General features: G+C 51.6%; 1 protein-coding gene across 2 annotated transcripts in view; it reads left to right on the top strand.

Annotated features, from left to right (window-relative positions):
* The first annotated feature begins 2,184 nt into the window (after nucleotides 1-2,184).
* HIPK2 (homeodomain interacting protein kinase 2) overlaps nucleotides 2,185-14,405 on the top strand; it is a 128,271-nt gene continuing 116,050 nt past the window's right edge. For both annotated transcript variants that reach the window (XM_036401008.2, XM_036401006.2), the window contains exon 1: nucleotides 2,185-2,398. In XM_036401008.2, the coding sequence (XP_036256901.1) occupies nucleotides 2,380-2,398 (19 nt within the window). In that variant the 5' untranslated portion in view covers nucleotides 2,185-2,379. The remainder of the gene's footprint in view (nucleotides 2,399-14,405) is intronic.

Genomic DNA, 14,405 nt, shown 5'->3' with positions numbered 1-14,405 from the left:
GAATTACAATGACCAGAAACATGTTTTAGTAAAATATGAGGCTTTCAATTCATGCCTAGAGCTGAACTCTGAGGGTCGCCATAGCTAAATAAAAGAGGGACAGGAAACAAGTTCAAATACTGTTCCTGCTGTCATCTGCATGCTTGCCCTCCATCTCTGGCCTGGATTTCTCCAATGGTCCAGCTGAAGGCAGGTCCATTTCTTTCCAAGATTTAGTGATGGTTAATCTCGGGATCACTCTCAAAATGAAGCGGGGATGAGCCGGGAGAAGGTTTTGCTCCCTCTGCTGTACGTACTTCTCCAGCGCCATCCCAGCCCACTTTGGAGCCCTCAATCGCCTCCACCAGCCCTGCGTGGCACTCCCTGACATATTTAAAATGTATCCTCAGCTTCATGTTGCATACAGAATGCTAATGGGGCGTGAGACAGCTCTCCCGTAGTTTCAGGCATTTTTCAGGGGAGGGAGAAAAATCATGCAAAACGCTGAGGATACCTTGCAAACAAAGATGGCCCAGAGGAGCCTGGGGATCACATCCTGGGCAGCACAGCCATGGCCATCCTGCTCCATCGGCCGGGCAGCATGGATGTTCCCTGACTGCTCTAGTCTGCCAGCCTAGGCACCCGCAGCACCCCGAGACAGGGCCAGGCTGGCTGGAGCGCCTGGCTCGCACTGAAATCCCCCAGTAAAAGTTACCTCTTGCCTCGTCCTCGAGACATCAGTGGGAGTAGCCGGGTGCTGAGCCCTGCTGCGACCAAGTGCTGCGGTGGGAGAGGTCTGGGAGGCACCAGCAGCAGCGATAGGCAGCGTTTTGGGGGAATCAGCAGGAACAGCAGGCACAAAGGGAGTTAGGTCTTCACCGGTCCAGTCCCAGACTGCTCATCTGCAAGGAGCTCCAGGCAGGAAGATCCAGACGGCTGTTAATGCAGGATCACAGCCCGAGGTTTTGTTTCCACCTTTGCCAGAGGCTTTGCATGAGTCTCAGCTTCCTTTGCCTGCGCAATGGGTACCTGGTGACTGACCTTCCTTTGTAAAGCTCCTGTCAGGCAAAGGGGGGTTCCTGTGCCTTCACCTACAGCTTTCCTCTATGCACCGACAAAAAATGATGCTCGTCGGTTGGTGCTCCTACAGCAAGAGCTCAACCGGAGAGAAGGATGATTTAAAATTAAAAAAAACGGAGGGGTTGGGGGGGGGGGGGGAGGGAAGAGAGGGAGGGGAAGAATAGCCTGTCAATCTCAGTTAGTAAACACTTCTTTGATGTGGTTCCTATTAAAAACAAAACAAAACAAAACAAAAACACAACCTGACTCCTAAAAGCAACAACGTATGTTTATTTTAAATGCATCCGCTAAATATTTACACTGAGAGTAAGCTAAACGAAAAAAAAAAAGATAAATTGGAACTTTTGTCAGTGAACCAGATTGTGAAATGCCTTGAGGGAACAGAAGATTTATTTGGGGAGAGGGGGAGAGGTAGGAATTTTCCATGCTATTGTAAAGCATGAGCACAAATTATATGATCCCCACAGCCAGCGAGTTGCAAAGCTTCAATCAGCTGCCTTTTTATTTTTTTCCTTTCCTCTCTTTTCTATAAAGAGGAGGGGGGGAAGACAGAAGTGTTTCACCAACTTCTGTTGACTGTTCCTTTTTTCTCCTGATTGAAATGTGTTGTTAAACAAGATCCCACATAATCTCAGCAGAGGGTTTCTCTCGCTCGCTCCCGCTCCTTCTGGGAAGCCGCGATCGGTGCCATCGGCGCTTGATTATTTGCAAACTCCCTTCGCTGTTTTTTTTTTTTTTCCTCCTCTTTTTTTTTTCCTCCTCTCCGTCTCGGTCTCCGTCTCCCTCTCTCTCCCTCCGTCTCTCTCTCCCTTTCTCTCACCCCCAGCGCAACTTTTGCAGGCGCCCCGGTACACGCAGCCATGCCGCGCTGAGAGCGGGGGCACGGCGCCAGCCCCCCTCCTTCCCTCCCTCCCTCTCCTTTCCTCCCTCCCTCTCTCCTTCCCTCCCTCCCTCTCTCCTTCCCTCCCTCCCTCCCTCCCTCCCCAGCGCCGCCGTCCCGAGCCGGGGGGGCCCCGCCGCCCGCCGCCCCTGCCCGGCCCCGCGCCTCGCCCCGGCCCCGGCCCGGCCCGGCCCGGCCCGGCGCCGCCGCCCCCCGCCCGCTCGCCCGCCCGCCCCGGCCGCGTCGGAGGGCCGGCAGCGGGGCTGGATGTGCCCGGCTCCCCCCGCGCTGAGGTGGGCAGCGATGCAGAAGGCAGGCGGCAGCTTCGCCTCCGCCGAGAGACACCCGCTCAAGATGGCAGATGTGTGTTGAGTTTGGGGGGCTGCGATCTCGCGTCGTTCGTGGCGGCGTTGCCATGAATAACAGGCGTCCTTGCACCGATGGCCCCCATGTACGAAGGTAAGCCCCGGCCCGGCCCGCCCCGCCGGCACCCCTGGCCCGGCCGCAGCGGGGGAGGGAGGGAGGGGGGAGCAGGGGGTCCCCGCCGCTCGCCGTGCCCCCGGCCGATGTTGCGGGAGGCGGCGGGGCACCATCGCCCTCCCCGGCGCCCGGCGGGAGCGGGGCGAGGCGCGGGTCGCCCCCCGGCTCTGCCGGTGCCCGGCCCCGCGGTCCCGGGCGCTCGGTCCCCGGCGGGGGGCGGTGGGTGAAGTCCGTGCCGGTGCCGAGCAGAACAATGAGGTGGACGGAGCTTGCCTTGCGCCTCCGTGTGTGTGTGTGTCTCTCTGTGTGTGTGTGTGTGCCTGCTGCCTGCCTGCCCCTCGCCGCAGTTCGCATTCCCAGGACCGGCTGCCCCTCTCCGTTCGCCGGTTTCCCAGGAGTTCCCCCCGCCGCGGCTCCTCTCCTCCGAGGCGCGGGGACTCCGCGGGCAGCGGCGGCGGGGGACGGGGCTGCTGGAGCCTGCTGTCAGCTCCTCTGGCTTCTGCTTCAGTCCAGCCCGGGCTGCGGCGAGAAGCCCAAGTACCCCAACTTAGTTTCTTTCAGGTTAAAAAAATCACAATAATTATATATATATATATATACACATTTATATATGTGTGTGTGTGTATATACGGCTGTGTGTGTTAGATCGATGTGTAGTACAGGGTGTCTGTTCAAAAAGAAAAATTCAGAGATGTATTGAGGTTAATTTAAATCCCCTCGCGACGCATTTACCCTTCCCCGTCACCCCTCCCGCCTCGGCGCTGCCCGGGGAGCGTTACATAAAGCGGAGGGACATCCCCCGCCGGCCGCGCCATCCCGCCCGGGGGCCGCTTGCTCTGTGGCGGCGGAGACCCGGGCGCGGAGGGGCGCGGGGGGGGGGCGGCACGGGGACACGGCACTTTCCTCCCCATGGCGAGGCCGGTAAAACTTATCTGAGGAGGAAATCGAGCCCGGGCTGCGGCGCCCGCGCGGAGGGCGCTCGGCGGGCGGTGTAAAGTTACCGGTGGCCCGCCGGGTTATTTCTGGGCAGCCCCGGGCTCACCCGCTGTTCGGAGTCCGGACCCCGCCGGAGGCGGGCAGACAAAGAGGAGCATGTTCGTTAGCGCACACAGCACAGCCGGCCCTCCCCGCGCCGGCCGCGGCCGGGCTCGGTGCCGCCGGAGCGCGGGGCCGGCGGGGAGCCGGGGCCCGCGGCGGGGCCGGGGCCGGTGCCGGCGGAGGGGCCGCGGCGGGCCCGGGGTGCCGGTCGAGGCCAGCCCGCGGCGGCGCCCTCTGGTGGCCGCGTCTCGCCGCCGAGCGGCCCCGGCCCCGGCCGGGCAGCCCCCCCCCCCCGCTCCCCGCCCCGCGCCCGGGCCGCCCCCGGCGCCTCCCCGGCAGCGGGGCCCCGCCGCGGGAGGGGGGAGCTCGCCACCGCCGCCGGCACCCGGCGCGGCGCGGAGCTGGCAGCCCGGGCGCGTACCTGCCCGGCCCCCGCCCGACGGCCCCCCGGGGCCGCGCCTGACCCCCCCGCGGTGTGACCGGGCCGGTGAGGCTCGGCCGGCATCGCACCGGAGACCCCCAGCCCCTCCCGGGCGGGCGCCGCCGGCCGGGGGGGTCATGCGGCGATGGCTCTGAAGTTCGCTCCTCGCCGGGCCGCATCCGGCGGCGGTGCGGGGCGGTGCGGGGCGGTGCGGTGCCCCTCGGAGAGCGGCGGCGCCCGGCGGGTCAGTAGAGCCGGGGCGGAGCGGCCGCGGGGCCTGCGGTCAGCCCGGCCGCGCTCCCCTTCCCGGCGCGCCGCAGTGGGCGAGCGCCGGCACGGCCGCCACCCCGGAGCCGGGCAGGGCAGCGGAGGGGAGGGGAGGAGAGAGGAGAGGAGGCCTCGGCCACTGCCGGGGCGAGCAGGGCGCCGGCTTCTTCCTGAGGAGGGGGCGGCGGTGCTGCACCGGAGCGTGCGGTGGAAGTTTAGCGGCTCCTTAGAGCATCCTAACTTCAGCGGCGCCCCTGCTTCTGCCTGACTGCAAAAAGAGAGCAAATAGGAAAAAATGCCCTGAAAGTGACCCGTAGAAACAAATTCCCCGCAGCAGATACGGAACGGTCTGCGGCCAGGCTCTGCAGCATGCCTTAAGCCTCAAAATAGGTGAATATCCTAAATGGCAGGAGCCGGAGATAGCGTAAAGGCTGATAGAAATTGTTTTATCTCTGTTGTGTTGCTGTATGCTTGCGGGTTAAATTGCTGCTGAATGGCTTAGAGGGAGGTGGAGGAGGGGTTAATGATTGTTTTTCGCCTCCTAGTTGCCATGAGAGGTCCTTAGAATTCCCTGCAATATCGCAGTGCATAGATAAAAACTTACTTATCGCAGAGGATTCAATTTCCTCCTTGGAGGGAGGAAAGGACCGCCATCCTCCTCTGCGAGCCTCACGTTTGTGTGCATAAGCAGTTCGGTCTGTAGCCCTCCTCTGGAGCGTCAGGTAGAGTCAGGGCACTGAGGAGAGCGCAGGAACCGAGGGCTCGGATCGGTGCTGCGATGGGCAGGCACAGCTCTCGGGTGGCACACATGCACACCCACCGCCACCACCGCAAGGCAGGCGAAGGGGAGGTGAAACCGTATCCCCGCCGTACCGATTTCAGAACATAGGCTCTTTGACAGAAAAAGCACCCCGGGAGGAAATGTGACACCTCAAAGGCCTTATGAAGTGGTTCCAGTAGAAATTGAAGTGAGTGGTAACATAGAGCACAAGCAGAAAGTCACCCAGCGTTCTTGATGTGCAGGTGAGGGTGGTGTGTGCTTGTGCAGAGCAGCTGGCTTAAATACCATTTCTGGGAAGCAGAATGGTGCCTCACCTGATATTAATAGGCGAGGCATGATAAATAAGTGACTATCTGGTGTGAAATCCTCTCCCACACACACTGAGCCAGGAGAATTTTCCCATTTGTTTTAAAGAATTTGGAGGTTTTGCTCTTTTTTTTTCTTTTTTTTTTTTTAATTTTTTTTTTCCTAGGTGGTGGAGAGCTTAGCAGCAAAATGAAGGACATAAAAATATAACAAGTGAAACAAAACAGAAGTAACACTGCTGCGCAATGTTTGACCTGGTTTTTAGTTTCGTTTGTGAGCTGTACAAGGAAATGAGTTGAGTTTCAAAGCAGACCTCATCAGGTGTAATCCTACATGGCCTCTGCTCCAGACTTGGGGCAAGCTGGTGGCTGCCATCCTTCTGAGCGCCCGAGATGTGGCTTCATCAGGAGTGGCTGTACTGGCTTGGTACAGAGGAGCTGGATGGCTTGAGCCAGGCAAGAATCTGGTTCTCTGGACCCTCTTCCAGGCAGTGTTACTCTGACCTGTGCACTCACCTTGTGACGTTTCCTACTGTGCAGAGAGCAGAGCCGGGCTCTGTGGTCCAGGGGAGACCTCAGTTTAAGAGGGGGGTATGCCAGACATCACAGGCTGTGGGTGGATTTTTGCTTAGGATGGGTGTCTCCAGCGATTTCCTTGGCGTCTGGTACCTGGCATCCTTCACAATTGCGTAAAGAGAGGTATTTATATGTATTAACCTTTATTTTCTAAACAGTGATTACCTCTGTTTTGGTTTCGTTCCTCTTCGCTTAGCTCCTTACTTATTCTTGACAACTTTGTTGCAATTGAGGGTGTATTTTTAGCAGCCACATCGGTAGTTTTCTTTGTGGGTGGCTCATGGAATTAATCTGGGTAATATTTGTAAATTGCACCTCACCACCGGTGCGGCTGCTTGAGCTGAGCACAGGCAGGGACCTGCCTGCACGCTATCCTTGTCACACGTGGGGCTGGGAAAGCTGGAAAATCTGACCCTGTCCTCGTTGTGGATCAGATCCCATTTAATGCTAGAAACAGGCCAGCCCTGCTGGGCTTCGAATGCATCCTTAAATCTCACCAAAGCACACAAAACTTGCTCATCAGGGAGGTGGCCCCAGTGAGGCGGAGTAAAGGTCTTTACCCCAAAGTTCATGCAGGGAGATAACTCAGAGACACTTCCTGTTTATGAAATAATAACCAGAACTAAAGCTATGTCAGTGCCGGGACTAAAAGCCTGAGTTTTTATTTGCTCAGGATATGGCTATAGCCAGGATAACAGGAAGCCCCCTCCAGTTAAAATTATTGTTCTTATCATGCTGCTGTGTCTAGTGATTAAACAAGTTTGCTATGTAATGGGTGAAAAATGCTGTTTTATTTTCAGAAGGGGAAGGAGCGTTGCTGGGACTAGGGGCTGGGGTGAGCAGACAAAGAGGCAAGCTCAGGTACTCACCATAGTCATCAACCCTTGGACTCTGTGCATTGCATTCCTCTTGGTGGTTGTGACAGGTGGGAAAGACTCACTTTGCTTCAGCTGGACACCTCAGCTGGCCTGGGAAGTGAAATAATTTTCATTTTTCTATCACTAGTTTTCCCCATTGTTATTTACTGCCCGGTTTTACGTGGTGCTGTGAGACCACTGGATTTGGTTCCATCCAAACGGTGTAAGAATTGCCTGTGTCTGATGTTCAGTGTAGGTTCTTCTACTGATGGGGAACAGCCTAGAGACCTCCTTGATGCCTGTGAGGCTTTGGAACTTAAGCTCAGCCCTGGGAAGTTAGACTGTGTATTTGGAGATAGGTAATGGACTTGGGAGACTAACAGAATAAGGCCTGATTTTGACCACATCACAGCAGTAGTGCATAAAGACATGTGAATATTTGGTCAGGAGGACAGTTGGGAAGTCAAATCATGACAGGATTGGTGACCTGGGCCGGGAAGTAAATCCCTTTCCTGATTGTGGACTTCACCAAGTGGGTCCCAGGTGATGGTGTTAGAGCTGTCCTGCCAGATGGTGAGGTCAAGGAAGGGCAGTCACCTTCTGCTCAGAGCAGGCTAAGACACCAGTATGAGGCAGATGAGACAGCTTCTTCTAGCTACAGGACTCAAGGCAACTGTGGTGGTGCTGCCCATGGGCAAGGCCCCTGAGAACAGTTTGCAAAGGCATCCAGTGGTTGGCTTACAGCTGTTAGGGTGTCCCGATCCTTGTGTCTGTAGTGAACAGGTAGGCTAAGAATGGCTTGCTGGGGTTTTTTTTAAGGTTTGACGCTTTTCCTCTCTGATCCCAATTTAAGAAGATATTTTCAGGTCTGTGCCTAAATTTAAGCTCACAGACAGTGCTGCTGACTTCATTAGGATTGTTTATGCCTTTAAAGCTGGCCGCACGCTGGAGTACCTTTCTGACTCATGGCCTCTATAGCCTAATCACTCCATTTATAAAATGAGGTTGTTTCCTCACCCTTACTAGGAAATCTCTGCCCTCTGAATGCAAAATATTATTTATAGGTCTTTCTCTTACTTTTGGAAGGATAGCTGGTCAATAACAAGAAGTGAGAATTAAACATTGTTTAGAGAAAAGGTTGTTTCTTGAGCTGTTTACACACCCTAATGTGGACCAAGGTAATTAACTGGAAGCCTTCTCTTTTGAAACTATTTCCCCTAGCAGTACAGAATTCACCTTTTCTTTTGAAAATAAACACAGATGATAATTTCACTCCAGACATGGCATTTAGCAATTTGTTTGTCAGGGAGGAAGACCAGAGGCATGTTACTACTACCCCTCATTTACAGCATGGAGTGCCCCTGATTACTGCCTCATTTGGCCATATCAGCAAACTGAGGTCCATCCTCAGGAAAGCACCAGTGCCTCTCTTTGGGGACCACTCCTGAATTCAGGTAGCCTGCAGAATCAGGCAATTTTGATGGCAAAACCACTTCTACTAAGACTTGCCCATGAACGTGAGTGGAGGAGCAGCCTCTGTCTCTGTAGGCCATCGAAGGCATTTCCACATCTCAAAATAGCTGGGAAAGTCCACAGTCAGGACTAAATTAAAAAGCTATGTGTGCCATTAGGATTTCTTTATTGAAGGGAAGTAACAATAAGCTGTAACAATGTGTATTTCTACAATGCTGTATATGTTCAAGGTGCTGTATAAAGAGTGGCTGTCTGATCATGTCACTGACTGAATGATGCCAAAGAACAATCTTTTGCTTGCTCACAGGACATGTGCAGAATAGCCAAAGGGAAGCATCTTCAAGAAGTGAACCCCTTGAGCTGCTCCTGAGCTAGATTCTGATCCAGATCAGCAGCAGTGTCAGTGAAACCCAGGGAACTACACAAGGGGAAGCAGGGTCTGCACGTGATGAGTGTTAGCCTGTCTGTGTTGTGTTCTGGAGCAAGAGGGAGTTTTATGCTGGGTGAAGGATGCCACAGTTTGCTCCCTTGGTTTTCTTCAGCATCACCACTGAGTGGGACATACATTTGGAGAAGCTGAAGCTCATTCTATTTACACATTGTTCTCTGTCCTGCTCACCTTCCAGGGCCTGTGCTGACGTCTATCTCTGGAAGGACAAAATAACAGCAGTCACATCCAGCTCCTTCCCTGAAAAGCAGGAAAGGTCATCCCACAAGGCACTGGTATTTGCCAGAGATACCTGGGAAACCATGAAGGGCAGCTGCCTTCTCTGTTCTTCATAGATTTCAATCGATAAAGGTGCTAGCAAGATCTGGAACAATGGTGTTACCTGGAAGAGCCCTGCAGGCTAGCATCTCCTTTGGTCCTGAAGGCTGACAGGTTGGGCTCTGGACTATGCTGAAATGCCAAAGAAACTTACCTCTCACCAAAATCATTTAAATCATAGGAAATGGGCAAAGGAAAGATTTTTTAAAAGCAGAATATCAAATGCCTGTCCAGCATGTTCTTTAACTAGGCTTGCCCAGCATATTCCCCATGTATGGACAGTCCACAGCATGTCCAGGCTGTCATCGTTGCCCTTTGCTTTGTCACTTAAAGGATTTTACCCCTCTGTAATTCCTCTCTGCTTTGCTTGCTCTGATTCATTGTCCTTTTTACTGTGGGTGTAGGAAAACCATTCCTTTGTCTTTGTCATGTCCCTCCTTTGCGTTCCCTAGGCTAAATCATATCTTGAATGCATTCTTCAGCTCTTTCTCTTGTATCTTTTCCCCTTCAGCTCTGACCATTCTCCTGGTTCTCTGTGCTCCCCTCAGCTGGTCCATCTCTCTCTTGGGTGGCACTGCTAGAGCACAGTGCTGTATTTGGGTCCTGTGCTGGCCAAGGAGAGCAGAAGTGTTCCTTTGTGTCTGTTACAGTCAGTGTTCCTACTTGGTTTAACTTCTGCATTATAACATTGTTCATCTCTGTGCAGCTTGTGGTGTGCTGTGGCTCACAGATCCTGTCCAAGAAGTCTGATGCCTCATGAACCATTTTCTATTGCATGTCTGGAGGTAGACTTTCCTACCTAAGCGTGTGATTTTTGATCTCATTTGAATGTCATCCTGTACCCTTCAATTTGTCATGATTGTTTTCAGATTAGATAATTCCCCCGATTTTGTAATCCTGCTTGATGTCACCTGCCAATTTAAAAAGCACAGTCTCTGTTTATTCACCACTGTAAGCTTTGTTGTCAATTCTGCAGTCCCAAATATAAAGTACAGAAGAGAAGAAATGGTTTCATATAAACCAGAAAGAGACCCTTGCCCACAAAATATAAAAGAAACTGGAAAACATACACAACACTTGGCATTGTTTTCATACCTATTCTTTTTCTCTACTTTGGTGCTTTTAAGGTGTTCCTACTAACAGTTGCATTTGCTGTGCCAAGCAAAAGCAGAACCTTACTGTACTGGGCATGACATTGACGTGAAGGGGTAGATAGTTACCACCCCAAAGGATTTGCATTTCATATAGATGCAGAAACAGGAGGGTGCATCATACAAATTGCTGGGACACTTTCAGGAGAGGAAGTCAGAATGTGTGGGTTTTCCATAATATTTGTGACAGAGGTTGCTCTGGGAAAGGAAAGGGTGGGCTGAAGATTGAGAAGGAGTAAGTCAGTAGGTCAGGAACAGGAGGAGAGAGACATGTGGGGAACAAAGATGAGGGCAAGCGACTGTAACAGAATAGAGTGAGATGATCCCTGAGATCTTCAGGGGCTGAGGCTATCACAGCCAAGGCTAGCAGGAATGGAAAATTGAGTGAAATGTTGAAGATCCCATCTTGGACTGTTTCTGCAGTTGCCCTTACTGACTTCAGTCTCTCCCACTCTCTTCAGACTTCAGTCTCTCCCAATTTTTTCAGTCTCTCTCAGTTTTTTCTGCTGGGGTTGTCTCTAACATCTTTGGAAGAGAAGGTGAGCGAGGACAGGAGACACTACCTATATCCTAATGCTCACAGGCAGAATAGAGAGTCTGTCTGGGGATTCCCCATTTGGAGCTGACACCAGAGGCAAAACTGATGCTGTGGCATTCACTTAAAATCTCTGATCCAGCTCACCATGCTCAGGAAACTCTGATGGGACAGAGATTATCTGAAACACGAGCACTTTTCATTGATCTTAGATCCTTGTGGTTTCCTCCTTCCCTACCACTTCTCTTCCCATGACAACAGTGTCTATGCAGGACAAATCTGATGTGCCATCCTCCTTCCTCCAAAATTCATGTTGAATTTTCCCTCAGCCTGCATATGTTGTATTTAAGGACATATGTGACTGCCCCACCCTCTCTGTCATCATGTCTGCTCTACTCTCACCATCAGTCTGGGTGGCCAAAAAAAGTTACAGGCATGGAAACCCAGTCATCAGCACCTGAGCCTTGTCGGTGAGAGCCACATGTGCATCCTCCTGCACATGGGTGTGCATGGCACATCTCAAGCATGTGAGGCTCAACACACTGTTCTCTCTAGTGGCATGTCAGGTGTGTCAGTATGTTTGGCAGTGAGTCTGTAAGGTTGTGGTCTTTCTCTTGGGTGAAGACAGCAAGAAGAGCTCTTTTTTTGCTTATAGTTAGGGGTCAGGTTGTTTGTTTGCTGCTGGATGTGATCCAGTGGATTCAGCATGTCTTTGCACAGAGAGGAAGCAGCAGAGGAAGCAGTCCAGGAGGTTCCTGGAGTGTGTGGAAGATAACTTCCTGACACAGCTGGTGGGTGAGCCGCCAAAGGAAGGCTCCCTGCTGCGCCTGTCTCATGCAAACAGAGAAGGACTTGGGGGTGATGGGGTGTTTGGAGGATGCTTTGGGTACACTGGTTGGTTTTCTTTGCTCAAGAAGTGAGGAGGAGGCTCAGCAGAAGGGCTACGTTGAACTTCTGAACAGGGCAGACTCTGGCCTGTTTAGGAGACAGATTGATAGAGTCCCTTGGGACAGACCTGAGTGACAAAGGAGTCTGGGAAGGCTGGATGTTCTCCAAGAAACAAAGCTTAAAGGCACAGGAGCACTAACAGACATTGAAGTGCCTGTGCACGTCCAGAGAAGGGCAGCAAAGTTGCTGAAGGATCTTGTGTGCAAGACTTAGGAGGAGCAGCTGAGAGAGATGGGTTTGTTTGTCATGCAGAAAAGGAGGCTCAGAGGAGACCTTATCTTTCTCTACCACCACGTGAAAGGAGGTTGTAATGAGGTGGGGGGCAGCCTCTTTCCACAGGTAACAAGTGACAGGACAAGAGGAAATGGCCTCAAGTTGTACCAGGGAAAATACAGATTGGATGTTATGAAAAATTTCCTTATGGAAAGGGTTTGTCAAGCACTGGAACAGGCTGCCCAGGGAAGTGGTGGTATTTAAAAATCTCTGGAGGTATTTAAAAGACGTAAAGATGTGGTTCTAGAGGACACAGTTAGTTGTGTTTGGTTAACTGTTGGTCTCACTGATCTTAGAGGTCATTTTCAACCTAAGGAATTTTATGGTTCTCTTTATTTTTGCTTGAGGACATGAGGGTTTTTTCTAGTTACAGGTTGTAGAGGCATACACAGGATGGGGAATAGCCAGCAAGCTCCCTAACTATTGGCTGCATTGATGGGGTGTTCACTGCAGGAGGGAATGTTACAGCAGATGATGGAGAGCTTGGTGGAGACTTGGACTCGAGCAGCAATACTCAGAGAATATCCAGTCCCAGAAAACTTGCTGAACAAAGAAAGTTTGTTTTTTCAGGAAGGTCCTTTAGCTTGCCCAGAGTATTTTTAATTCTAGGCAAAATTTGTAAGCATTCTTTATTTTTAAAGTGTGGTTTATATTCTGCTCTTGTCTGCAACAACTCCAGCATGTCGATGTATTTATCTTTTCCTTGTTAACACTTACCATTCCTGGAACATCTCCTGCTCAGCAGCTGTTTGTAGGTGGTTTTTTTTTCCTCTCCCATCATCTTGTACCTTTCCTTCCTGTTCAAGGCATCTATAAACCTCTTGTAGTGACATCATAGCTGTTTCCATAGCAACAGATTATGATACTAGAACAGAGGATAATATCAAACAGGAGGAGGAAGAGATAAATTATGGTGTTTGTGTGCGTGTGTCTGAGGGCTTGATTATATTCCTACATCTCTTCCAAGGATGTTGTCTGCCTAGCTTCTTCTCTGTTTATCTTACATGCCTTTTAAAGGTTAGGAAAATGTGAAGGAAAAAAGATCTGGAGGTCAGAACAATACAGACGCATATTTTTGATGGTCTCTGTGTAAACCTAGTAGGCTGAGATTTATTTTTTTACCTCTGGTAGCTTTCCTGTGTCTCCTGAGAGTAGTCTGGAGAAAACTTAGAGGCACAACAGTCCCTTGGTATGGCATCGCTTTTACTTTAATTACCAATTATTCATAGCCACTAGCAGCTGGGATCCGAAGTCAAGGATCTCTGTGCTGCAGATTTTCCAAAAAATGGACAACTGTGACATGGCATTGCCCCAGAGAACACACAACTGTGTTTGAGAAGGGATGTGACAGGTGCTCAGATCAGCCAGAGATGCCATGGGGAGAAGAGGGACAAGGACCCAGAAGGATATTAGGGGAACTGTGATTTCTAGACTGTTTCAGCCTGCCCAGAGAGTGGTCTGAGCCTCATCCCAGGGTTAGCTTTTTGCAGTGGTGTTTGTGGAAGAGCTGTGCCAGGATGGGTTGTGGGCTGGTTTTTGACCATCTGTGTGGTTCTTCCATGGCTTTGGGCTATCCCTCTGCCAGGAGCTGACAGCAGCAGTATTGCAGAAGGGTGAGTGCCCACATTGCTCCATATGTATGATGGCAGGAAGGCTGTTTGCTTAAAGCAATAGGCTGGAGGAGAAGAAAGTCCAGCTAAAATACATGATGTTTTATTTTCTCCTAGGCAGCATTTAGTGTTGACAAATTCCACATAGATTGGCAAGGATTTTCAGCAGGTCTCTGGTTTACCTCCAAATAGTGGTAATTTCCAGCCATCATTGCTACTTTTCCTATATAGATGTTAGACTTCAAAAGCTGGAGAAAAAAATTCCAAGAAAACCGTCTTTGATATCCTCATAGCTCTGTGTGTGTGTGTGTGTGTGTGTGTGTGTGTGTGTGCAGCCTTTAATCTTCCTCTCGTGGCAGAATTTCTGGGGAGTTAAATAGCCACTACTAGTCCTTAGAATACCTGGGGCAGAGTGGTCTCTAACTGGCAAATCTCTGGTGACACACTTGAGCTCCTTAGCACTGACAAACAGAACTGATCCCACCTTGAGGCACCACCGTGGTGCCCCAGGGAGGAGGGAAGTGGAGGGATCTGAGCTCAGCAGTGCCAGGTGATGTGGCAGCTTGCCTTGGCAATCCAGCTGGCTGGGGCAGCGTGCAATGGTGTTCTCTCCATTATGGGAATTCACCACATGATGAGCCCTGGGTCAGCAGCAGAAAAGTGCTGGGATGAGGTGATCCTGCAGTTCCCAATGTGTCAATACACAGGAACTTTGTGGTAGCTGGGCAGGCTGCTGGTGTGCTTGCTGGTGATGCAGAGTGAAGTTTTTGGTCGAGCTTAGTGCTGCCAGGATGGGGAGAAGGTGGCAGATCACACCAATTGCCTGAGTCACTCAAACTCTGCAAGGCCATCGGGAGTAGAGCTGTACAGAAGGCATGAGAACACACAAGACCTTGGCAGGAATTAGTAGTTAAGGCTCCTTAATGGAAGCTCATTGGGAGCCAGAGACCACAGAGGGCTGGTTGGGTGTGCTTCCCCTGCAAGC

The sequence above is a fragment of the Molothrus ater genome, chromosome 5 (genome assembly GCF_012460135.2).
Source record: "Molothrus ater isolate BHLD 08-10-18 breed brown headed cowbird chromosome 5, BPBGC_Mater_1.1, whole genome shotgun sequence".
In the NCBI taxonomy this organism is placed as follows: domain Eukaryota; kingdom Metazoa; phylum Chordata; class Aves; order Passeriformes; family Icteridae; genus Molothrus; species Molothrus ater.
Note: the sequence above shows the minus strand (reverse complement) of the source record. Positions and strands in the feature narration are given on the sequence as shown.